Here is a 26,174-nt window from a genome sequence, read left to right as displayed (position 1 = left end):
CTAAATCCCCTCTCTTCCACATGTTCTCTGACATCCCTCCATCCCCAACAACCTTACATTATTTCACTTCCTTTGCTATCCTCAACCCACATCACCCGTAATCCTCTCCTAGATCCTCCATCAGCTAAGTAAGAGTCTGCATGTACTGGACTATTCCTAGGTCAGATGTTTGCACATTGGCAAGGCATTGCACAAATGACAACCGGCCAAGTAGTGGCCAGATGGGTGGGTAAGAGCTGGTGTCTATCTGCAGTCCTTCCCACAAAAACAGACCCTGATCTGCACCTCCTTCTTTATCCTTCAGCCAGACTTTCACAAACCCCATGCTCACTGGAAAGACTCTTTCTGAGGAGATGCCACAAACCTTATCTCTTCTTCTTACAGGGAAGAGACTGGTGGAGTTTTTGTTGGCATCATGGGGGTGAATAACTATAAAAAACACTGTCTGCAATAAAAGCAGGAGCTTGCTAATTTGGGACTAATAAGATCTAAAGGCTTAGGCCCATGTGATAGCTTAGGATTCTCCCTTCTTTCTTCATTATTAAGGTTTCTCTGTCCTCATCTTCCTTTCCCCCATCCCCCACTTCTTCTCTTTGGCAAACGAAGCATCATTTATTTTATTTCCTCTGACTAATTAAACCCCCTGACAAAAGGTGGTTGGCTGCGGTATGATCTGAGCTTTGCAAAGGAAATTTCCTTGGAGGAGAATGAGTGGGGAAAATGAGGTTGGTTTAAACGCAACAGTAATATCAAGAGAAAAAGAGGAAAGCGTTCTAAAGGTAAGAGAGAAATCAGTCTTATGGGAGTTTCCCCGCACCACAGCTGAGGAGCAAACTGGTTGTCTGCAAAAGGCAGGCTAGCAACAGGATCTACACCTGCTTGGGCTGGAGATGATCCCAGATGGCCTGTCCCTCACCACCTCCTCATGTTTGTTGGTGGGTGCCATCCAGAAGCTCGCTGAAACACAGATGAAGCCGTGTCTGGTTGGAGCTGGAGAGAAAACCCTGGTCTAGAACAGAGCAGGATGTCATACGTCGCAAGTCCTGCAATTCTGTCACCAAGCATGACAAGGGAGGAGAGAAGCAATCAATGACATCAACTGCGATGGAAATAACGAGTGCTACTGCCCGAGGCTGCTTGCTGTCCTACCACCTCATCACTCTGCCTAGCAGGGTACAAGGACACTACTCTTTTTCTTTTCAATTTCACTTTGCTTCCTTCTTCTATTTCCTTCTTTTCCTTTCTCTATCTCTCTCTTTTTTTTTTTTTTTCTTTGTCTTCTTCCATCCCTTCCTTTGGCCATTTTCCATGATATATTCTGCCCTTTATTCTTGCTCTTAATGCATCTTTCTGGCTCTCCCCTCTGTACATTTTCTGCATACCTCTCTTTCCTTCTCTTACTTTCTGCACAACACTGTGAGAAGCGATTTCATTTGAGTCGCGCTTGTTCCATTACCCCGCTCTGGCTTCAGGGTCAAATAGGCTCCAATTAGAACAAAGTCAAAAATGGTATTTCTTAATGCCATGGAGTTTGCCTGAGTCCTTACAAGCAAACTGTTCTTTCTGCTTTTTCCATCCTTGATACTGAGAAGGGCTGTACAAAGTCTTTATAAAATCATACTAATGAAGTCACTGAAAAATTGAACATCTATTTTTCTCCCAAATCAAACACAGACATACAAGTTTGGAATTTGGGGTTCTGGGCTTTGTTTGTTTTTAGAAATGTGTTTGCTGTTCAGAATGGTTGCCTTGAGCCTGATTTCCTACACATTTGAAATTAAAGACTCATTAAGTCAGAAAATTTCAAGAATACTAGTTACAAGAGGCATCTAGAGCTTTCTAATCCAATTTACTGCTTGGAGCAAGGCTATCACTAACATCAGGTGAGGTTGGCCATGGTTTGTCTAGAGGAACCTTGGGAATTCTCAACGGTGGAGAGTCTCCATTCCTCTAGGGACCCATCCTTGGCCATGTCACTCTCCTGGTGACAGGGCTTTTCCTAAGGTCACATATGAACCTCTCAAGTTACTGTGACAACACAAGTGAAAGGAGATTGCTTTTTTAATTTTTGTAATTGCCACTTAGATGCCTGTAGGTTCTCATTAGATTGCCCCTTACATTCAATTTTGCAAGACCAAGCATGTCCAGTTCCCTCTGCCTCTTTGCTCATAGGTCATAAGCTCAAAACAATGAGACTCACTCTACTCTTCTGACAAAGAACTGGACCAGGTGGGTGTGATTTACTCTGAGAATTGCTCAGGAACCCTTTAGTGTGCCACTGGCCTAAAGGCTTTTCACAATTCTTGAGAAGCTTTTTAAGCCTCATTGTATTGATTTTGTTGCAGGTTGGACAACTCTTGTCAAAGCAGAAAGCTGGTTGTTAAAATTGCTGGAAAATAATGCTTTTACCAGTAGTCACAAAAGTGAACAGCTTTCTAAACAAGGGGTTGTATGTCAATGCTGTAAGAAAACAACTGAAGAGGGTTGAATAGCAAAGGGGTGAATGTGCTCTTGTCATCTGCCAAAAAATCCTGGTTTTTCATGTTTTATTGTTTTGTTTTAATCCCTGTTCTCTTAGATTCTGCGTTTCTCATTCAGGCTCAGACCCTTTGTACATACGCATATATACAGTGGTGGTATGATATAGCACCAGCTGTATACTCTACCCCAGCACAACCACTTGACAAAAGGACAGCAGCCACCCCATAGGGCAGCAATCCACAGTATCTTTTAGGGACTTTGGTAATGAGTGATGCTATGACACCTTCACCCAGGTGAGAACCAGGCTCTTAACACACTTCAGCTGACAAAGGTGTAGCTGATGTCTGTGTCCACCCCCAAGGACTTTGCAGAACCAAGAAGAACAAATCCTTGCACTTGCCTGCAGAAGAAGCAGATGCAAGGCAAGCTATCATAGGGAGCAGACCCAAGGAATAAGAAGATCCTGTTCATATTCCATCACTCTCCTGACCATCATGCAGTGCCCAGTGAAAGTATCACTGATTTCCAGCTGTCTGTTCATGCCAGGGCATGGCAGTTGCTGAGACCCATGCCAAAACTACAAATACAGATGAGCTGCTCAAGGGAAGGCTCAGTTTTCCCCTCTCAGAAGAAATATTTCTTGCAGAAATTGCAAGACAAAGAAATAGGATGAGCATGACAAAAGCTCTTTTTGGTGGACCCCCAAAAAATGGGCAGTAGCAGAGATGTAGTAAAGGTACCATTGGGCCACAGCTGAAATGAGCTTTTCTGGTTGGTCTGCACCATCAAAGGGACTACAGAGTTCATTCAACTCAAAGCAGAAGAGTAGGGAAGAGACATCAAGCCATTTTTTCATAGAATCATAGAGTGGTTTGGGTCGGAAGAGACTTGAAAGATCACCTAGTCGAACCCCCGTTGCCATGGGCCAGGACAGCTTTCACTAGATCAAGTTGCTCAAAGCTTTGTCCAACCTGACTTAGAACACTTCCAATGATGGGGTAGCCACAACTTCTCTGGGCAACCTGGTCCTGTGTCTCACCACCCTCACTGTAAAAAAACTTCTTCCTTATACGCAATTTAAATTTACAGTCTTTCAGTTTAAAACCATTGCCTCTTGTCCTGACATTACAGGCCCTGGTGTTGTGGACTGGACCCTGGTCTGTAGCTAAGCACCACACAGCTGCTCACTCACTCCCCCTGCAGAAGGACTGGGGGGGTATAATCAGAAGTGTAACAGTACAGAAGTTTGTGGGTTGAGATAAAGATAGTTAAATAATGAGGGGAAAAAAAAAAAAAAGTGATGCAAAAGAAAGCAAATGCTCACCACCAACCAACCGATGCCCAGTCAGTCCCAAAGCAATGGATGTCCCTTTGGTTATTTTGGGACAGTTGTCCTATCTGTATCCCCTCCCAGCTTTTTCTGCACCCCAAGCCTCCTCACTGGTGGGGCAGTCTAAGGAGCAGAAAAGGCCTTGGCTCTGTGCAAGTGCTGCTCAGCAGTAACTAAAACATCCTTCTGTTATCAACACTGTTTTCAGCACAAATCCAAATCATGTCCCCATACAAGCTACTGTGGAGAAATTCAACTTTATCTCAAACAAAACCTGTTTAAAAGTTTTTCTTCATCTTTCTTGTTACACTTTACATGTTGAAAGGCCCCAATAAGGTCTCCCCAGAGCCTTCTCCATCATCTAACCTCTGAGGAGGACTTTGAGATCCCCACATGAAGATCATTTAGTAGCATCATTAACAAATAATCTCTTCACAACTTCTTTCTGGAACAACACAACATCCTTCCCAGCCCATGTCATTGCAAGGCAGGTTCAGAGGATTACTACCTCATTTTGCTTCCTTTGTGTCATAACTACAGGCTTCTCATGTCAAAGCTAATAGTCACCCATTATTGGGAACACATTTGTGGTGCTGAGGGCCCCTTTTATGTAATTTGGCCAGTCTAACAGGCAATTCTGTATAATTACAGTACACAAAAATCACCCTGAGAGACATCTTAATATGCTACTATTTATTAACAATTGCTAACTCTTCATTCAATATTGAGTCTGCTCTCAAGATACAACATGGCAATCTGCGTTTAGTAAACAGCCTTGATGAAGCTCTCAGAGCAGAAGAGTGGTCACGCAGCCTTTTGTTAATATGAACTGTCAGGATGATTTCCGTCAGGCTGGTGGGGAATTACAGGAGTTAATAGGACACATTATCTACCTGCCGGTCATCAACGTCACAGTCAGCTTGCTGCCACTCATTGAACTACCAGACTCCTCTCTCAGTGTCTCAGTTTCCAGTCCTGATATCAAAGAGGGGTGGATCAGGCTCATATTAACTCTGAGGACCACTTTTCTCCTGCCCAGTCAGCTGTTACCAAACATGGTTGTGTCACCATTCCTGGAGGTGTTTGAAAGATATATAGATGAGGTTCTTAGGGACATATTTTAGTGGTGGATTTGACAGTGTGGGGTTAATGGTTGGACTTGATGATCTTAAAGGTCTTTTCCAACCAAAATGATTCTATGGTTTTATGAGTCTATGATTTTCACTAAACAGCTCGATGTCATTCTTTAAAATACACTGTGCTTTATTTCCCACCCCTTCCTCATTGTACTTTGCCTGGCCAGGCTACTAAAATGGCTGTTTAAAAGGGCTCTGATGAATAGTTGTGAGCCACTTTGCATCCCTTTACAAGCCGTGGTTTGGGAACCAGTATACCGAGCAAGGGGACCGCATATGGGGAGAGGCAGGGGGGTCTATTCCCAGCTTGCCCACAGGTCAACTGTGTACACGTGGCTCCATCATTTAAGACAAGCTTTTCAAAGTCCTCTCAACTGATCTGCTTTAGATTGCAAACACTGGCCTTAATTCTCCGGGGCCTATTTTAACCCCCCTGGAAATGGAAGAGAATAATGCTGCTCTCCATCTCTCTTCCAAAGCTTAATTCAGCTTAGATTTTTGATATGTGTAAATGCCTTAGGGGGTTCCTATGGCTACATCAGGACAACCAAGCACCAGCATCTCATTCTCTGCTGTGCAATGTTAGCGTGGGGTGGTATAGAGGAGAGAGAGGAGAGAGCTTTTGCCTTAACTATTTGTGAGCTGGCCAGATGGAGTGTCTGCTTTTTAAGTCTTTACTTTTCATGTATATGGTAAGACTTGCCCTGTTTCAGTCTTTCCCTTTAAAGCACGCTGAAGAGAAAATAGAACTGTTTTCCACAGTAAAGCTAGTAATAATCAAAATGGCATATACCTCTATGGGTATGAACTCTTTCCTTCTGAGACAACAGAGGCAGAATTGAACTTCAATCAGATTGTGCAGTACCACTCTCAAAGGCACTACAGTAAGCAGAAAAACTCAATCTCACTATGCTCATCCTAGAAAATGAAATGGTCCAGGACCGACCCTATTCCCCTGAGATGAAGTGATGTGGTATAGATAATATTCATAAAAACTCACCATTCAAAACAGAGGGCTCTCGTCTGTACTACCTAGTGGAACATTCATAGACCATGACATCCCCTGGACTACATTGGACATTGCTAGTTAGGACAAGTTAAGACACAGCTGGGGAATATTATGACAATTAAACCATAGGGGCAGTTGTAGGACACTGCTGTATCCTTTTCCATATAAATTATTATCATTACTATTACTACTATTACTATTACTAACATTATTTTACAGTATACACATATGCTCTAACTACATTAAAAGCCTTCTTTACCACTCTGTTTTACCTGGGATTGTCCCTTCTCTGTACTCCACAAAGGATAATCAGTTCAAAGTTCCTAAGTGATCTGCAAGCTGGCCCTTGCATTATCCATCTTTCCCTGGTTTCACAAGTGCGCCGTCATCTCCAGTAACTTTGCAGCAGCAGTGCTGAGCACCTTGCAGGGAAATGTGTTGAGATTTACACACAGTGAAGATAAAATAACTCCATGGCAGACTGGGAATGGAAAATAAGGGTGGAATCCAGACTGTGTTTATCCTGATTTAAGCAGTGTTTTGGTTCCATGCCAGGCGACAGCATTTCACCAAATCATTCCAAAACAGCCCGCTGTTTGTTTTACTTTATCAATGTCATGCTGATGAGTGATGCCAGACCGGCAGCTCTCACCACAGCATGGGACAATACTTGCCTCCTCTGCCCACACATCCTGCCCTTGGGAGAGACACAACTGAAGAGCAGGGGAACACCTGAAGCCATGGAGTCTGGAGGAAGAATTCTGCTAAAGATGTTCATATCACCCTGCTGCCTGCCACCATGGAGAGCAAATGACTGTTTTTTCTTTCCCTTTCTAGCACCCTTGCCCACTGAAGTCCATCCTTTCAGAAAAGCTTCATTCAAAGCACAAGCCATAAACACCGTGTCCAGTTCTGGGGCCCTCAGTACAGGAAACACATGGATCTGTCAGAGAGGGGCCAGAGGAGGTTACCAAGATGATCAGAGGGATGGAACAGCTCTGCTTGGAGGACAGGCTGAGAGAGTTGGGGTGTTCAGCCTGGAGAAGGTTCCAAGGAGACCTTATTGTGGCCTTTCAGTACTTAAAAGGAGCCTATAAGAAGGATGGGGACAGATTTTTTAGAAGGGTGTGTTACAACAGGACAAGGGCTAATGGTTTTAAACTAGAAGGGGGGAGATTCAGGCCACACATGAAGAAATTTTTTATAATGAGCGCTGTGAAACACAGAAACAGGTTGCCCAGAGAGGTGGTGGATTCCCCATCCCCGGAGACATCCCACGCCAGGCTGGATGGGGTTCTGAGCAGCCTGAGCTGGGTGAAGATGTTCCTGCTCATGGCAATGGGGTTGAACTAGATGACCTTTGAAGGTCTCTTCCAATCCAAACTATTCTGTGATTCTGTTGTGTGAACACTTGTGCAAAGACTACACAAGCCAGCCCTAAAACACCTCTTAAACCCTCTCTTCATTCACTCCCTTTGCAGATGTGATTCCTCTCCTGCAGGATCCAGGCAAAGGTTCCCATTTCTTACTGTTCTATCACTGAAGATGCATGCACTGGCAATGACTCTGACCCAAACTAAAGTTAAACCAACAGCCTAAAGGAAAGGAAAAGATGTCTCCAGTTCGTTATCAGTTCCCTGAGGCTTTCAGGGGCTCAGTGGCAAGAGTTCTCTTCCAAAATGGAGATAAAGGGATTTCAGCCATTTAACAGATTGTCTGTACACTGTTATGATGATAACAACAGCTTTATTCCCATTGTAATCTGAAAAGCCCGTAGGATCCAGCATGCTTCCGCCCACCCAGTGCAATACACAGCTAGTTACTGGGAAGTTACTGGTGCTAATTCCCTCAACACAGAATCTCAAGGAATCAGCTTCTGGCCCTGACACCCATCTCATTCACAGCTGAGTGACTGGGAAGTAAAACTGTAACAGCCCCTGGATTTACAACTGTACCACATCGTTATAAACAAGACCAAAACGGGCCCCAGTAGTAGGATATTTCTCAACTGGGGAATGGCTGATGTGGTTGCCACATATAGAAGAGCAAAAAGTAAAATTTGTCATGAAAAATGAAAATGTCATCTTGCTTGTGGGAAAATAGCAGAGTAATTTTTTTTTCACAGAATATATATTGAATATCTTCTGTATATCCTTGTGGTTAGTAGGGCAGGTAGGTAGTGAGCACTCGAGCTGCAGACTGTTCTGACTGACCATTATCACACACAACATAATCCCAGTTTCCTGCTTAGACAGCCCTGTCATTTTAAGGGTATTTTCAAGATCAAATATTCATAATTACAAGTCTGACATTTGTTTTCCATGCATGTTGCCCATTTTTGCTTTAAGATTGACATTACTGCCAAAATCTGGCCAGTAGATTTGTCCATTCAGCTATTCATAGATAGGAACAGCATGAAAGGCATAAGCTTTTCAGAAACTGAGGTAATTTTGGTTTAAATAACTAGATATTTGTCGTAACAAATAATAACGACTTAATTTCCACGTCTTACTGCATGGGAATTCAAGGACAACCTAAGCCTTTAGGCAGGGCACAACAGCACTCAGTGGTGTAGCAGCTTGCCAAAATTACCTAAAAGGGGATTTTCCACACCAAAATACTATGGAGATGGGTTCAGAACAGTATAAGAAAGACAAGCAATGCTGAACAGTTCAACTAACTCTTGAAACACAACATTCTTAGTCCTTGAAGTGCTTTGAAAATGAAGACAATCTCAATTTGCACTAATGCACTGACTCCCTCCCCTGATGAGCCCATGAAACTCAGCTTCCATCACCCACTTGTTACCATTTTCAAACGAGCACCTTTGTGATGTCTCCCACACCATCCTCTGCCTTGGGAAAAGCTCCCCAGAAAAGAGAAAAAAAAAAAAAAAAAGAAAAAACTTAGAAAACTATCAAATGCTCTTGTTTTAAACCTCCTCTGTAAAGCCCTCCTTGGTGCAATGCCTACAAAACAAGCCTGACAACGGCAGATGTGCCACAACTTACTGCGGATCGCGATGACTAATGCCCTCGTGCTGTTTACATGTGCCCCCACACCCACCCAGATCCAAGCATCCTTGTATTTCAGCTGGAAATTTCATCTGTGCTTCTCCTATGTTGGGTTGGGGTGGCTTTGTGGCTCATTCAGCTCTGAGCAGACCGAAGTCGTGCTCCACAGCTAAGCCTCCCAGGTGATGCAGCGGTCCAAATAACACATGATAAAATATAAAAAGACAGTGGATCAGCAGCTACATCAGGATACAGAAAGCAGGCAAAGTGGTCTCTCAGTTTATGGACAAACCCTGTGATTTTTACAAACACATGCCCTAATGCGCCAGATCTTCCCCATCTGCCTCCATTCTACTCCTCCACCTCCCAGCAACATGCCACATCTCTGCTACATTTTTCTCTTCTGCATAGCAAGAAGCGTCTGAAAAAATGATCTGGTTTACACAATTATAAGTAAAATGGTGGGAAAAGACCTGACAAGCTCAGCTCATTCATTTCCCTGCCTCAAAACCATTTCAACCATCCACAGACTGTTCAAGAAAACCTTTGCTGATGGAGGCTGGGTTCTCGGTGCTTGGCTATCCCTGCAGCCAGAAGGTTTTCCCTTGTGCCTAAATTAAATCTCTCTCACTGCACTTTGAGTCCAATCCCCACCAGACGCAGAAAGCCAATTACTCCCTTTCCACAGCTACCTTCTACCCATTTGAAGACTGGTATTCTCTTTCCCCTCAGACTTTTCTCCTTGAGAAAAAGATTCAAACTGTCTCACAGACCCCACCTCCAACCGCCAGTGTGGAGGTACCACATTAAACATCTCTGACACATCATCCTCTCCCACACGCAAAATCACAGACTCCAACACCCACGTACCATACCAGTCATTCTCTTTGAACACAGAGCAGAGCATCCCGGAGAGGTACCACTCACCCACTTAGTTCACATTGCTGGCCCTCGATGGCTCAAATCTGCACACACTGAGTCTGAGAGCTGCTTTCTGAGCTCGTAACAAAGGAGAAAGTGGGAACTGGGAAGACCCTGGTGTCCTGGCTTAAATCCACACCTCCTTTCACAGAGCAGTAAGCTGTGGCTGGGTAATAGGGCAGCTGTCACGCTTGCTAAGCTGCCTTCATGGCAGCAAGCCATTAAGCACTGCAGCTCAAAACAGGCACCAGACCCCTCAGGAATGCAAGTACACATGGTACGTCAAACTTGCAGGGGGTGTCTTTAATTTCAACTGAAGACAAACAACTAACCTCAGCCCTGGTCTCCTCCTAGGGTCACTTGGTTAGTGCCAGTGCTGCTCTTGCCTTTACACCGATGGCTGAATTTGGGTTAATATTACTCACACTGAAGCACTGAATCCCACAAAGGTTTTTAAGCTCTCAGGCACTTGATCATGTTCCTCTCCCACGTCCCCTTCCGATGAAGAGACAGAGGGTGATGCAGCATTTGCCTGCAGAAGAGTCACTGCCAGGGCTGTGCGGAGCTCACTGGCTTGCAGGGGGAAGAGCTGCAGACCCACGCTGCTGCAATCCCACTGCCTGGACTTTTCTGTGTTTTTTTTTCATCGTGAGCTAAAGACCTGAGCAAATCCATGAGTGCAGAGCAGAAACTCGGCAGAGGAAAGCTGTCGGCTCTGAATATCTACTGAACTACCCACAGGTTCGACAGACAGCTGAATCCGCAGACAGCCGCGAAGGAGGTGGGATGCTGGATGACTGCTTATTATGCTGAGCCAAACCCTTTTGTTATTACTATGTGTGCTACCTGTCTTCTTTTAATATATTCAAGTGTTGCCTCTCCTAGATGCACAGAACTGAAAGGGATTTCCTATCACCTTTGTCTCTGATTCCTTTCCTATATATATTCAAACACCAATCACTTATTTGCTGGTGGGATCCCTTCTTAAATACTGAGTACAGCATATAGCAATGGCAATCTGCATTTACATCTCCCAGCAAAATAACGAACCTGGGGTTACTCTGCTCCCTGGCACCTGGAGCCCAGCACAAGCCCTATGAGAAATCCCCTTGTTCTAAAAACCCAGCATAAATCATCCGTACATTGACCCCAGATCCTCTCCAAACTCAAATGAGATTTAGCCCAAATCCACTCTGCAATCCATACTGACAGACATACTGGCAAACATTTAAAAGCAGGTGACTTTCAGCAAAGTGATGATGTAGGATCACAATTCAGGCTTCTCTGCTAAGAGGCCACATTTGAAAAATAATGCAATTCTTTTAAGAGGAAGCTAGACTGTGGTTGGTCCATTTGGCCATCTAAGGGCATCACATATCTGCGCTACCTCCTAATCATATTACAAGAGAGAGTTAGAGGAGAAAACCATCTGCCCAGCTGGTTTGTACTCTATCTATGCTGTCACTGCCAGCTGAAACTCAGGGGGACTATACTGGGTTTAGTGAAAATAGCATCCCTGCTGAGTGAAGGAAAGACAAGCTTGTGATTTGCAGAATCACAGCCTGTTCCCTATGGGCTTGCCACAGACGTCAGGGAAAGGCACCCCTGAGAAAACACAGCAGCTGCTCCTGCTGTGGAGCAGGAGATGGGCAAACCCCAGAAATCCCCAGCAGCACCTACACCATAACCTTCCCCAGTCCCACCACAAAGCTCTCCTGAGACAGGCAAGAGTCCAGCTGAAGTGTCTCTTCATCACTCCCGCTTTGGCCTCTACATATCTAGGGAGAGTCCAGCAGTAAGAACACAAATCCACAGGAAAATTTAGGAAACGTTTTGAATTCAAGGGCTCCCCAGCAAGAGGCACATTCAGCTCCCAAGAGACACTCCATGCACAGCAGCATCCAGGAGAAAACAGGGTGATTGCAGGAAAAGGTGCCAACGACATGAGCACGGGAGGCTTACAGAGAACCTGGACCTCAAAAGCCCGAATGTTTTTCACTCAGCAATGTTCACCCTGGCACAGCTCTTGCTAACCAAGCAAACAGAGGTTTCTAATGCTCTGTCAGGGAAATGACAATACTTGGTCCTTTCTGTAGCACCCTTCAGGCTTGGGGCACTGTGCAAATACAGATGCACACAGCTTGGGATGTCACCTGCAAGGGTGTTTCAGCTGGAGAAACGGAAGCAGAAAACAATGAAGTGATTAGCACAAGGTCACAATTTCACTTACAGGCACAGAAACAGCTCTGTCCTGCAGCTTAAGCCAATACACTCAGATCCACCAGTCGAATAAGCTCTTTTTCAGACTCTCTCTACAAACTGTAGTAGTTTGATGCCTTCAGACTTCAAGCTAGGCAAAACTGAGAACTTCCCTTCAACAGAAAAGTCCTGATTTTGAATCAAAGAGTTAATACTGCAGGAGAAGCAGCACCATTATTAACAAAACCTGAAAACCACAGTAAATGTGAGAAATGGATGTTCTCAAGGTATACAAAAGGCTTTTTTTTTTTTTTTTTAATTCAGACTCCAAATCTCACCTGACAAACAATGGTAGAATATAAATGTTAAAACATCCAGCTCTAAATAAAGTGCTCTGGTCTCATCTAAGTGAAACACTGTTATAATTTTTCATCAAAATTTTGTCAGAACAGCTACACCCTTACAAAATATTTTAATTCATTAACATCAACATTTTTCCAGGGGGAAAAAAAAATGCTGCTGGAAAACTTGGGTCTATTCCCTGTGCAAGTGAAGCCTTACAGAGTTTTAGGACTTTAAAATAACTCACTGTGCGTCTGCACACGCTCCCTGAAGTACACAGACCTCCCATAGCACAGGGGAATCTTTTCAGGAGGAAGATCTTGAAGACAGAGCAAGAACAAACCAGACCTGTATGTTGATTCCCTTCCTACAGCCCACTCAGCCAAGATGTACGCTGAAAGTCTACTTTCTGTGCTTCCTTATTTCCCCAGGATAAAAAGGATTTCTTCTCCTTTGCTGCACACACAAAGTTGGGATGTTTTCAGGAAAAGAAAGTAAATTTTGTGAGGTGAGAGAAGAACTCAGAAGCTGTTGTCCCCTTGGGTAGGAAGCACATCAGGAAAGGTGCTTTGCATTCACACAAACTGGAGGTAACAATGAAAAAAAAAGCCTCTTGCAACATCCTGGGATATCACAGGGTCAAGATTGCTCTCTGTGTACACTCACCCGCCTTTGCCAGCAGGCTTCCAAGTCAGCTCTGTAGTTTGGTCTGCTACAGTACACCCCACAAAAATACACAGGTGTTGTACAGCCCTTCCAACTAATCATTTGCTTGTCAGAAAACACCACCATGGAGACAAGATGTTCAAAAAATTCAGCATGGGCACCACAAACTCAACATCTATACAAGTTCTTGCCATTAGCATCTTTCCACTTTTACTAACACTGGAAACGGAAGCAGAGCTCAGATGCCCAATTCTGATCAGCCTCATCTCTGCAGATGATGATAATAAGGAGGGGGAGAGAGTACTGTCTTACTACAGTCATAAGTTCTGTAAGAACCCATCTCTAAAGCTTGATCAGCTTTATAAAGACCAATCATAAACTGGTAGGTAAGAGACACAACATGAGCCAAAATCAAACAAGACAACCAAAGATGTTCTCCTGTGCATCCTCAGGCTCCTGCTCTCTTTCCTTCCCATCTCCAAGAAATTGCCAATACCAGCAAGAAATATTGAAAAAACACCACTAAAAGACTGTTAATCAGCCTGACCATGGTTTGCAAAAGTATAATTTGAACACTTGGCTCTGCAATTTCCTTTTGCCCTTATTCTTTATTAGCACTTCTATTATGCAGGTGTAGCATCAGAGCATGTCAATACTATTGCCCTAACAAGCTAGGCATGTTATAAAACCTAAACTAAAAGACAGACTCAAAAAGCTTGTCTGTGTTCCTTAATTTAAGAGGGTTTTAATCTTTCATGATGGTCAAACAACAATCATGCTGAACCAGTGCAAGAGGCTGGCTCTATCTATTTGAAGTAGCAGTGTCCAAGGGAAATCAGAACCAGAGAAAGAGTCAAACTTTAACTCCTGCATTTGAGCTGGATCTGAACAGCTCCATCATGGTTTAGGGACATCTGCCTCTAAAACTGATTCAAAACACATCATTTTCAGCCCCTAGCTTCACTGAAATCAAGGAAAACTGCTTTTCTCTCAGAGTCCAGCCAGGGAAAAGTCTGTCCTTGGCAAGTCCGAATCAGCTGCCTGGGCAGCAACAGTCATCCCCCAAAAGCCTTTCCTGGTCCTTTTTCATTGCAATGAAACTGTTCCCATACCAGGGTGACAAATATTTCAAGCTGCCAGGGCCAAAGACTCCAGAAGGGAGATTTATAGCAATAAATAATATTAATGACACAGGCGGACAGAGCTTCTTGTCCTGAGAGCTCCAAAGGCACATGAAAAACTGCACTATAAATGTCACCACCGCAGACACCGGCGATGACGAGATGCCACCTCTGGGGAAAGGAAGCAGCATGGGCTTGCTCAGAATGACACTTGGTCAGGAAACTGAGGGTGGTATCATGAGAACCCGGATGATGCTCTACATCATCAACCAATTCTGGACTTTGCTTAATGGGGGGACTCAGGAGGTAGCAAGGCCCCAGCATGGCCAAAGGACTCATCCTGGTGCTCATGAGTTGACTCCAGGCTGGGAAAAAAAAAGGGAGTTGTGAAAATATAACACGACCAGTAGCTGTCGGAGTTGGAAAGAGGATGAAGGAAGCAATTTTAGGCCTAAACCCCAAAGGACTAGCTGAGAGGTTAGTTGCAGATATAATAAAACATGCCTAGAGGAAGGAATCTGCATCCTCCTACAGCCAAGCCCACTCTCTGATGCTAAAACAATTGCACTGATGATAAAGGGCTTACACCAATCCTGTGTTATCCAGATAACACTCCAAACACATACAACTGAGGGAGTAGCAGTATCTGGCCAAGTCAAATTAACCATTTTTTTTGCTAGCTGCTTAGTTAAGTAATACCAAGCACAACGTGAAGATAAAGTCTTAGTGCTCCATTAGAGAAACTCCTGCTTTAGGCAAGCCAGACTCCTCTCTCCCTTCCCTTACTGCCTGGTCCTCTGCCTGCTTCCAGAAGAAGGATTAGCAGAGGACCTTCACCAGCAGCTTAGCTGCACACATGGGCTGGCTTCATTTCAGGTTTTGCCTTAAAAGTATTTCTGCAGCAGAAATCACAATTTATTTTATCCGGCCATGCAACCTCCTTAAACTTTTTCAGGTTTGGGTTGCTTGCAACAATAGCACAGAGTCTTTCCCGCACTGGACAAGGCTCAGCCATTAATCTTCCTGGTGGTCATCAAAACCTCTGGAGCCAGACACTTAAGCTGCTGTAGCTTGTGCTGAAGGGTGAAGATTTGCTGCTGGCAGGACGCAGCCCTGTAGGCTCACAGGGCATGTACAGAACAATAGGGTACAGAGCTGGTGAAGACAGTCCCAGCTGGCTCACCTGAGCTCAGCCTGGTCACATCAAGAAGGCTGGGTACCACTCCTGGAGGGCACCAGCCCAGCAAGCTGCCTCCCTGCTCACCCAGTTTCACTCAAACCCCCACTTGCCCAATGGAAAGGCAAAGAAAAAAAAATTACTCGATAAAAAAGATGAGTGCAGGGATGCCAGCATGAATTCAATCAACTCCTTCCAGTCCCCTTCCAAGCAAGAAATCTGTCCCAGTCCTACCTCCAAGCATCCTTCGAGCAGCACATCTCTGCTGAGACCAGAAGCTCAATGCCTCTCTCACAAGGACCATGAGAGCGGCTCTACCTGACACCCCAGAGTCTATTTCACAACACTATAGTGGTTGGGCCTGCACAGGGCCCGGGCAAACACAACCAACACTGTGTCTTTAAACCCACTTCAGTGCAGATGTTGTTTCCATGGTAACTAGTGGACCAAATACATTAGTGTTTCTAATAATAAACCAAACCTTCATCTTGGAAAATGTGATCTCCCCCCCACCCTTTACCACCGTCACCCTTTCTTTCTTCCTATCCCCTTCCCTTTGGCTGAATTAAGCCAGCATTTAAGAAGCAAGGCATAATTAGTAAATCATTGCAAGGGCCCAGTAACTCCCAGTGGCCAGGCACATGGAGAAGCAATAGGTGGAGGGGATAGGGAGGGCTTTACTCTATGAACCAGGGAACTATCGAAAAAGGGATAAACTACTTAAAAAAAAAAAAAATAAAAATAAAAAGCACAAGGTATAAGAGTGGAGACTGCAAAGACCCTTTTGACCACCCTGGTGTTGACTTTGGTGCTCTGGCACCCGCCCCACTCTCTGACTCAGGGTGCAGCCGCCCAGTGATAATTTCTAGGAATCTTGCACTTTTTTTCCAGAGGTTCCATCCGAGACGCGGCACCCGTTTCATGTCACCGACAGTGGCCAAAACTTCACAACTCTTCCCCTCCACTGTCCCCTATTCCGGAGTGGGGAACACAGCCCATCCTCCAAGAAAACAAAGTGGGGTAGTGAAAGGGACCCTGAGGCAGGGAAGAGGGACACGAGCGAGCAGCAGAAGGGAGCGGGAATGGTGCGAGGCGATCAACCCCCCCAAAATAAGACACGTGCGAAGATTTCCTCTGTGGGGAGCCCATGGGAGTGAACACGCCCGACGGGGGTTGGTCACCCCCCACATTTGACACTATTCATATTCAAACGCACAGCGGAGTGATGGAGGGATGGCAGGATGCAGGGCAGCGGCATCCCCCAGTGTGTGTGTCCCCCTCCGCAAAGCTGCGGTCAGGGTCGCGGGGGGAAGGGGAGAGGAAGGGCGGTGATGAAGGTGGGGAGGGTGATGCAAAGCCTCACGCTGTGTCGCCACGGTCCCGGCGACACCGGACTGCAGCAGGGCTGGGGTCTGTCCCCGGCGGCTCTCCGCGGTACCCGAAAGCCGCACGCCGAGGATGCTCTGCTCCATTCCGGTCGCGTCCCTTTCCCTCCCTCTTTATTTCCCCTTGTCCCCCGTGTCCCCCCCCGCCACCTGCTCCTCCCTCCGCGGCTCTGCCGGCGGGACTCACCATGTCGGGGCTGAGCTGGGCTAAGATGGCGAAGGCGGAGAGCCGGTCACACAGGCACTTAGTCCGGGAGGCGTCGAGCGGGACCGTTCGGCAGCCGCGCCAGGACCAGGCGCCGGGCGGGGAGGCGGAGGCGGAGGCTCTGCTGGAGGGAGGGAGGGAGAGAGATGGGAGGGAGGAACGGGGCGGCGGAGCGGGGAGAATGGGAGAGCGGCCGTCAGGGCGGGCGGGGAGCGGGCACCGCGCCCCCTCCCCCGCCTCCGCCGGCCGCTTCCATCACCACCCCCATCCCATCACCCACACTCCCCCTTGGACCTGGATCTTCTAGTCCTGGTCCTGGTCCTGTCCCTCCCCCCACTTCCCCATCCCACTAAGATCTTTCCATTGCCCCCCACCACTGTAAACGTCCCCCTCCAGTCCCTGGTCTGCGCTGCCTCAGTCTCCCCATATGCACCGCATAGCTCACATATCCCATGTATGCACATATAACCATATAGCCCTGTCCCACACACCCACTATGTGGATGCATAACCCTATAGCCCTGTCACATACACCCCATGTAAGGATGCATAACCCTGTAGACCCGTCCCACATATCCCATATACATCTCCTTAACCTTACAGCCCAGCCCCACATATTTTATATACGGATTCATAATCCTGCAGCCCCATCCCACATATCTCATATACACCTCCCTAACCCTATAACCCTATCCCACACACCCACTTTGTGAATGCATAACCTTAAAGCCCTATGACATACACCCCATATAGGATCCATGACCCCACAGACCCATCCCACACATCCCATATACATCTCCCTAACTCTATAGCTCTTTCCCACATGTCTCATATATTAATGCATAACCTTATGGCTTTGTCCCATACACCCACTATATGGATATATAACCCTATAGCTCAGATACACACCCCATAAATGGATAAATATTCCTATAGTCCTGTCCTGTGCAACCAAAATACACCTCCCTAACCCTATGGTAGGGTTATGTCCCATAAATGGATGCATAACCCTGTAGACCTGTCTCACAGACCTGATACACACCTCGCTCCCTCTCATAGCCCTGTCATGCTCCACATATACCCCATTCAAACCCCTGCCCTACACCCCATATAAACGTATCCCCCTGCATAGACCTCCCCCAGCCACATGATCCCTCCAGGGGAGTGCAGCCCTCTCCGGCCCCTGATAAGCAAAATATGTGACTCCACCCCACACCTTCCCTACCCCCCCCTCCCCCCCCCCCCCCCCGACGTCTCTACTCCATCCCTTCCTTTTTTTTTAGTTAGTTTTGTTTGTTTGTTTGTTTGCTTGCTTGCTTGCTTGTTTTTTCTCCCCCTAGTTCTCTCAGGCCAGGGTCTCCATAGCCCATGACAGGACTCCTCTCAGAACTTCCCCATCCTCCCAAGCTCCAGGAAGGGATGCCTCATGGTCAGAGGGACCCCAAGAGATTGAAGGGACAAAGGCCCTGCTTTCTCATGGTATCCTTTCAGCCTGGGGAAGAGCAGTAGAATGGGGAAAGGGTTGTAGGTGGGAAAAGCTCAACGTGAAGTTGGCCATTGTCCCACAGATGGGATGATTTCCTCGGGAAAAGTTATTGCAGCCCTGTCTCCAAGTGATTACTAAGGGCTAAGCCAAGGAAAAGGGGAATCTCATGCTCTGCCTTGCATGCCAAGGTACAGTTGTCACCAAAAAAAGTACTGTTATTTTTCCACCCATTGCTTCTGTGTCTTGTCCAGACCCCTCTCCCAAAATGTGGTCACGTACGGGGTACAAATGCAGAGGGTAAAGTACAGAATTGCAACAGATGAGAAGGTCAGGATTCATGTAGATAACCTGGGCTTCACTGGAACCTGGCATGGGATGTGGAGGCAAAGCAAAAATGCCATATGCCTTCACTGGAGGAACATAGATGTCAGATGTCCACTCTCCACATCTGACCATCCTCAGAGGAGGGGACCTAGGCAAGAATGCCAGCAGCAAGCTCAAGGCAGCTCCAGATGGAGCCAAGCTGCTCAGCAGCCTTAGGTGTATCACAGATGGCCTGGACTTCTCCATACTGCTGGCTCCGGCAGACGTGCCTTGAGTTGCAGAGAAGTTTTTTGCAGGTTTTGACTCTGTGCACACACTGACGTGTTCCTCACATAGCAAGACGGAGCTTCACTCCATTTCCCTAACCACCGTGCAAGAAAACGGAGAGAACAGGCTTAATACCAACAGGGTAACAGAGCATCAACACATGCTGTTGATTCTGTTGTGATTATCTACTTGGATCCAGTTTAACACATGACATTGAGCCTTCCTGAATTATCTCTGTTTTAGTTTAAAACACTTCTCACAGTAAAAAAATGAAAAGCCAAACTAATTTTACTGCAGAAGTTTTCAGCAACACACAGAACAGTTTTGTGGTTTGTTTTGTTTCGGTTTGTGTTTTTTTCTAGTGCCCATCCAAGTTTGTTTTTTTTTTTATGCCCATCCATCCAAGTCTTTCTAAACGTCTGGACCCTCCTGCATGTCCATGGGACATAAATCTGTCTTTCCTGGATAGTCAGCTCTTCACTGAGCTAAGTCACATCATCTCTTGGAGACTCTCAGCTCCAGGCATGTTCTCTGGTCTCTTCCATGAACCTTCCACAATTCACCAACACCCTTCATGGAAGTGACTGGGGGGTCCAAGGTCAATCTCAGAGGCAACACAAATTCTTTATTCTCCCCTGTATGTACCAACTCTGTTTCCAAGAACTGCATTAGCCAGTCATTTTGTTTATTCATTGTCACCAAGACAAATGCCTTATTTATGATGTGTACAAATAATGACAAATGCTCAGACTCTACCAACCAGTTCTGCATTCTCATAGAAAGCATTAATTTAGCTCGACAAGATCCATTTTCCATAAGCTGATTGCTATTAATTCCTCTGTTTTAATGAGTGTGCTATTATTCAATTATAATCATAATATTACCCACAATCCCCTAATTTTTGGATCCCCTATCAGATGGCATGTTATTGTGACTAAGACAGATGTGAGGCGGGTGGCTCTGGATCCAGGCTGTTGGGCTTCTCTCTCCAGATTTTGGGAACACTTCCACCCTTCTTTTACTAAAGAGCAATGATCCCTGATTAGCTTTAGCCTGCTCTTTGAAAACTCTCGCATGCAAAATTACTCTTTTTTTTTCTCTTAAAAAAACATCTTACTTTATCAGATGATGGATAGCATGCTTTCTAGCTTCTGCTGTAATGAAAAGTATTTCATTAGCCTGGGATATGGATTAAGTAACCAGGCTCTCTTCCAATTACAGAATACAGGCGTTTATTGAAATTTCTTCATTATTATAAATAAATCTGTCATTTCTAGCTAGTAACAAACTAAGACCATTAGGATTTATTTATACTCTTAATTTTACTTCTTTATTCACTTTAACCGTCTTGAACAACAACATTCTTACTTTTTTTTTCTTTTATCTGTTTCATTCAGGCTTCTAATTTGTAATACTCGCTATCAATTTTTCCTTTGTCTATATCTCTACAACAGCTTTTATTTCCCTTCTAAACCAGGCTGTTGTTGGTTTTTGTAGATATTGGTTTATTTGTATTTGCTTGTTTGGTTAGTTGGTTGTTATTGTTTAGGATTTTTTAGTACTGTGCTTATATTTTTTAATTTACGGGTTTGTTAATATCTAAAAAAGTGCCCTTAAAATGGCTCCTAATTGTGCTTAACATTGTATTTTTAAGCAGGCTTTCATGACAGATAGACACACTGCAAGTTATCATTCTTAAAGCATCAAATATGCGTATATTGACACACACGTACACACCTGCCCCCAAGCAATTTGAACTCTCCTGAAATGTGTGAATACAATTGTCTTAACATCACTTTCAATCCCAAGACCAGCTTTACTCATTTACCAGCTTTCAGAGCAGAGTAGGACAGATCTGGGCCACATATCAATAGAAGTAACCTCATCCAAAAGAAAAAGAATAAAAAAAAAAAAAAAAAAGAGCAAAAGAAATCAGAAAGCCTAACAAAATAGGAAACCCCAGGGAAGGTATCAAAAAACAAATAACACTCTCTAGATGTTGCGTCTGGTTTCACACTCTCACAGCAGAAAAGCTGACAGTAGGGGATTGAACACAATATCAGAAAAAAGTCCATCCAGGTCCAAAGCTGCACTTGGCACTGTCTGATATCCATTTTTAGATACACACACAGAAAGAGCACATAGTGATATCTAGGCAAAAAAAAAAAAAGTCGTCACAACTTGCCCTTTGTTCTGATAAGACAAGTCTGATGCCTGCTTATTTATCCAGTTGAATTCAAAGAAATCAATTGAATCAAAGCTATCCAATTTTTACCTTAGAAGCCGCTAGAAATCACATAAAGGATTGGTGCTGTGGGACGTTCTGAGTCAGAAACTTGGTGTAAATCACCTCAGAATAAGTCCAACTATGACGTTTAATATAAAATATGTCCCCCATTACTACCAGAGATTATTAATCAATTATTACCAGATATTAAACTATGCAGAATATTCAAATGCTGAGTACTCCAAAAAAACAAGTCCATTCCTGTGGTTTTAAGCTACTCAGAAGAATAATTAATCTCTCACCCTTTCCTTCTCTTTGTAAATCTGTTTAATTACCAGTTCTCTTTGCCCTACAATCTTTTTGATACAAACACCTATGCAACCCTTTTGGGATACGGTTTGGAGCTGAGTTGAAGGCATGTATTTGTGGGCAGGAGGACATGCCAGAAGAGTCACCAGCTTCTTTTCACTCTCCATGTGCTACCATGTGGCAAGAGGCAGGCTAAGCTCGGTCTTCAAAGAGCTGAGCTAAAGGTTTATCCAACATTGCACCATCACGAGGGTTAACTGATACATCATCCAAAGGTTTGCTCATCGCTTCACTCATGGCACTCAGGTATGGTTCCAGTGTTGTCTCATTCCCAAACTGGACATGATACTATGAACCTTCATTCAAGTCTAACTTGTGGATTCAGCCTGTATTTCTTTATTTTAAAATTAATTTCTAGTCCACATAGCTGCTGAGAAACTCCTAAAAATGTGTGATTAAGTCGCAACTGGAAAGCTTCGAAGTCACAACTGTATTGATGCGAAATATCGTGAATAATGGCAGTACTGTGATTTTTGTGTGATCCCACTTGTGGCTTCTGAATGGTTGAGCCTGTTCAGCAACAACTGCTGCAGATGAAATATTCAATATCAACAAGAGAAATCTAGAGGGTTCTCTCTGTGGTCCAGGGAATCACAACAGAGAGAGTTTCAGTCTTTTTGAACATAGAGATTGTTTTGCCCAGAGAAAGGTTCAGCCAGCAAGTATTATCAAAAGCCTCATAGTTCAGGGCAAACTTCAAATCCTAAATTATTTGATCGCTGAATTTTGTAATATAAAGATTGTTTCACTGTGATCTGTTCAAATTACAAAAAAAGTGATACCGCATATATGTATGCAAAATATTTTCATCAAAAACCTGTTTAAAAGCTGCAGAAAAAAGTGGGATTTTGATGAACAGGTCCTTAAACAGCAGTATATGTTTGTAGGTATGTATGCACACCTGTGTGTACAGGTTTCATCTGTGGGTCAGTACTGAGCCTTTATCTTCTACAGCAAAGCCTTTGATTCTGCAGAAGAGTGCATTGCGTTTGTAATGGAAAACCCATGCTTACAACTCAGTGGCAAAGAAAAAGAGCAGAATTTGAGTTATTCACAAATATTGAATGCAGGTGTATTAATAAGGAGACAGAATTATTTCCAGGAGGTCTCAAGAGGGGAGGGAAGAAAGAGGAACTGTGCTAAAGGGAAAACGTAGGCAGAATATTAGAGAACAGTGTAGTCAGACTGATCACCAAAGAGGAATTGTAGAAATTCCCAAACCAGGCTGGTGTAAAAAACATTGTACTGGAAGGGTTAGTAGGAAAGCTGACAAGCTGGTTCTGTCTCTAATGTCTATGGTCAGATTTATAATATCTCCAGTGTAATTCAAATGATGTTCCGCAAGAAAATGTTTCACCATATGTTACAACATGACTATGAACATTATTCGAGCACTTGATGGGAAAAAGCAATTAAGCACTGTCTTGTAGATTTAAACAGCAGCTAAGCACATGCTTAAGGGCTTTCTTACATAGAAATGCTGTCCTGAATAAGAATTTGTACAAGAGCCTTTGTTGCGGGAAGAGGTTTTAAAAATGGGGTATACATTTGAGACTTAAATAATACAAACAATTTTCAGAGGTTTCTTCCAACCTCAGTGATTCTCTGGTTCTCTGATACTTCTTGCTTCACATAGGTTGTTTCCCCTTTGTTAACCAAGCAGGTCATGCAAGTGCTTGGCATGGGTCCAGCTGGCAGATTGGTTATTAATTTGGAGAACGCACCAGAGATGAAGTCAAAGTTAATCCTTTTTGTGGGATTCCCAAAAGCAATTTTCATTTCCAGCCAAAGGCTGCCCCAAAGAGCCTTTCAAACACTTTGGCTCTACACAATGGCTCGGGACAAAAAAAAAATGTACAATCATTTTGCTGCAGCAAGTGTGTCAGAGTCACCGTTTCTGCAAGACCTCAGGGCTGGATTAAAAAGTGGATGGTTCCCGAGGAAAAAAGGACATGAAAAGGTTTGCACCTTTTGAAAAAGGAAAAAACCAAACCAAACCAAAACAACACTAAACAAAAAAAATATTAAAAAAAAAATATCTTTGATTGGCTGCTAAAATAGTCACAAAGGATCTCATGCCAGATAGGTAAACACTGAAATAAATTAAACACTAGGCAAAATATATGCTAAAATTGATCTTTAACACTTTAGCTGCTCTGGAAGTTTTGGATTGTCAGTGCCAAAGCAGTAATCACACTTTAGTTAGTTTAGACCTTCCTAAGAACTGAATCAATGCTGTAAAACTTTCACAAAGGTCATCCTATTATCCAGGAGATAATTTTGCCTTTCTGTGATCAATCCACTGATTCAAAGCCAGGCTGAGCTCTCAGTTATGCTACTGAAAATCCTGTGAGACATCTCAGACATCCAGCAAGTGGGCAAGGTGGTCTAGGCTTACTGGAACAAAACTTATCTTCCTAGAAAAATCATGCACTTCTGTGTCTCTGAATTTGAAGTGCAGCACCAGTTCGGTGAAATCCGTGTAACCCAACCTGAAGGCTGAAGCTCCAGTGCAAAGAACTGATTGTCCACCACTTTTCTTACAATCAATTCAAAGAAAGTAAAGGTTCAACAACCTCATTTACCTTGCAGTCCAGAAAGCCAACAGTACCCTGGGCTGCATCACAAGGAGTGTGGGCAGCAGGTCAGGGAGGTGATTCTGCCCCTCTGCTTTGCTTTGGTGAGACCCTCCCGCAGTGCTGGTCCAGCTCTGGGGTCCTTTGAACAGGACAGACATGGACCTGCTGGAGAGGGGCCAGAAGAGGCCATAAAAATCATCAGAGAGCAAGAACACCAGGCTGAGAGAGTTGGGGTTGTTCAGCCTGGGGAACTGGAGGCTCCAGGGACACTATCCTCTGACATTTCAGCACTTAAAGAGGAATTATAAGAAAGATGGGGACAGACCTCTTAGTAGAGCTTATAGTGATAGGACAAGGAGTAATGATTTTAAACTAAAGAGGTGTACATTCAGACTAGATGTAAGGAAGATATTTTTTACAATGAGGATGGTGAAACACTGGCCCAGGTTGCTCATAGAGGTGGTAGATGTTCCATCCCTGGAGATATCAAAGGTCAAGTTGAGCAACCTCATCCGGTTGAAGATGTCCCTGCTCATGGCAGGGTTTGGACTAGATGAGCTTTGAAGGTCCCTTCCAACCCAAACTATTCTATGATTCTGTGATAAGGAAACTGAGGCACATAAAGGATGTATGAATGGATACAATCCTGTAAGACAGCAATATTAGAGCTCTGGTCTTTGGAGTAAACATTCACTCTTGAAACTACTAAGTACCATTTCCTCCCAGTAAATAAATTCATCCATCCATCCTTTGACTGAATTCCCCAATTTTTTCACAGAAAGCAAAAAAAAATAAAAGGTCTCTGGAGCCACTTTAAAATTTTGTGGTCAACTGCTGAGATCATTCTGTCTCCTTATGAGTTTTGTTTGGCACCAATGCCCTTTTTCTCACCTCTACCTCGACAGCATAGACTTGGCACTGAACAAAACAATTTTCTGCTCGTAGGAAAGAATCAATAATCAGATCAGCAACTATTAAATTAGCTCTTTAGGAAAAACAATGAAAATGGAAAAAAGGAAAAAAAAGTCTACTATTGATCCAGTTGCTTGGCAAAAGGAAAATGAAATCAGAGCAGGATTTTTTTTAAGTTTTTTTAGAGGCCCCTAATTCCAAGTGTTTCAAGCTGATTTACCTCAAAACTGATACAAGTAAAATGAAGAGAATGGGGATTTATTAAAATATTTGTGACCTATGGGAAATGAGGGATATTTGGGATTTTTTTTCCAGGTCTTTTTCTTTCTTTCAGAGCGGGGAGTGACAGGAAGAGAAAGTTATAAGGAGGTTAAAGCAAGCCGTCCGCCAGCTGTGGATTCATAATCATGGTTAACTAAATTGGAGCATTTTGCAGGGGACAAGGTTACTTACTATTTGCAAATTAGCCACAGGAAAAAAAAAATTAAAAGTGAAACAGTCCATATGCAGCATCCAGTCTGAAGACTTAATTAACATAAACAATGTTAAAACTCACAAAGAAATACATATTACCATTGAAATAAAGCATATGGCTGGCTAAATACCCGTAAGATTATCTGGAGATAATCTTTTCAGACACCATAAATACAGCTGACGCTGAGCTGTAATGACTCTCATCAGAAGGCCGCGCCATCCCACTGGAGAGGAAGCTCAGCACTTCCCAGCATCGTCAGCCTCCTGGGCTTTGGGCTGCCGTTTAAAATCCAGAGCATGTGGTTGGTAATTAATGAGCACTCTCCTCCTTTGCATCCCTGCTCCACACCTCCAGAAGGCCTGAAATGCAGACATCGTCTCTTGCAGATGAAACTCACACCACGCTTGGGTCTCCAAAGACCTGTCCCTGTGCACAAGGAAGGGCTGGGATGGGAGAGGAGAACTTGGCCATTTGGTCCATACTCTACAATTGCGATTTTCTTGCACATTCCTGACAAACGTCCTTTCCGAAGGCAGCCACGGGTGTTTCA

General features: G+C 44.3%; 1 protein-coding gene across 15 annotated transcripts in view; it reads right to left on the bottom strand.

Annotated features, from left to right (window-relative positions):
* Positions 1 to 26,174, bottom strand: part of ADGRB1 (adhesion G protein-coupled receptor B1) — a 290,622-nt gene that overhangs the window by 72,998 nt on the left and 191,450 nt on the right. For 11 of the 15 annotated variants that reach the window (XM_065054578.1, XM_065054574.1, XM_065054575.1 and 8 more), the window contains one exon: positions 16,969 to 17,110. In XM_065054578.1, coding sequence (XP_064910650.1) covers positions 16,969 to 17,110 — 142 coding nt within the window. Of the gene's footprint in view, positions 1 to 16,759; positions 16,893 to 16,968; positions 17,111 to 26,174 lie in introns of those variants that run through there. The other 4 variants (XM_065054576.1, XM_065054586.1, XM_065054587.1 and 1 more) reach the window with 2 other exon arrangements.

This window comes from Columba livia, chromosome 2 (genome assembly GCF_036013475.1).
Source record: "Columba livia isolate bColLiv1 breed racing homer chromosome 2, bColLiv1.pat.W.v2, whole genome shotgun sequence".
Lineage (NCBI taxonomy): Eukaryota > Metazoa > Chordata > Aves > Columbiformes > Columbidae > Columba > Columba livia.
The sequence above is the reverse complement of the archived record's forward strand: the minus strand, read 5'-3'. Positions and strand labels throughout refer to the sequence as shown.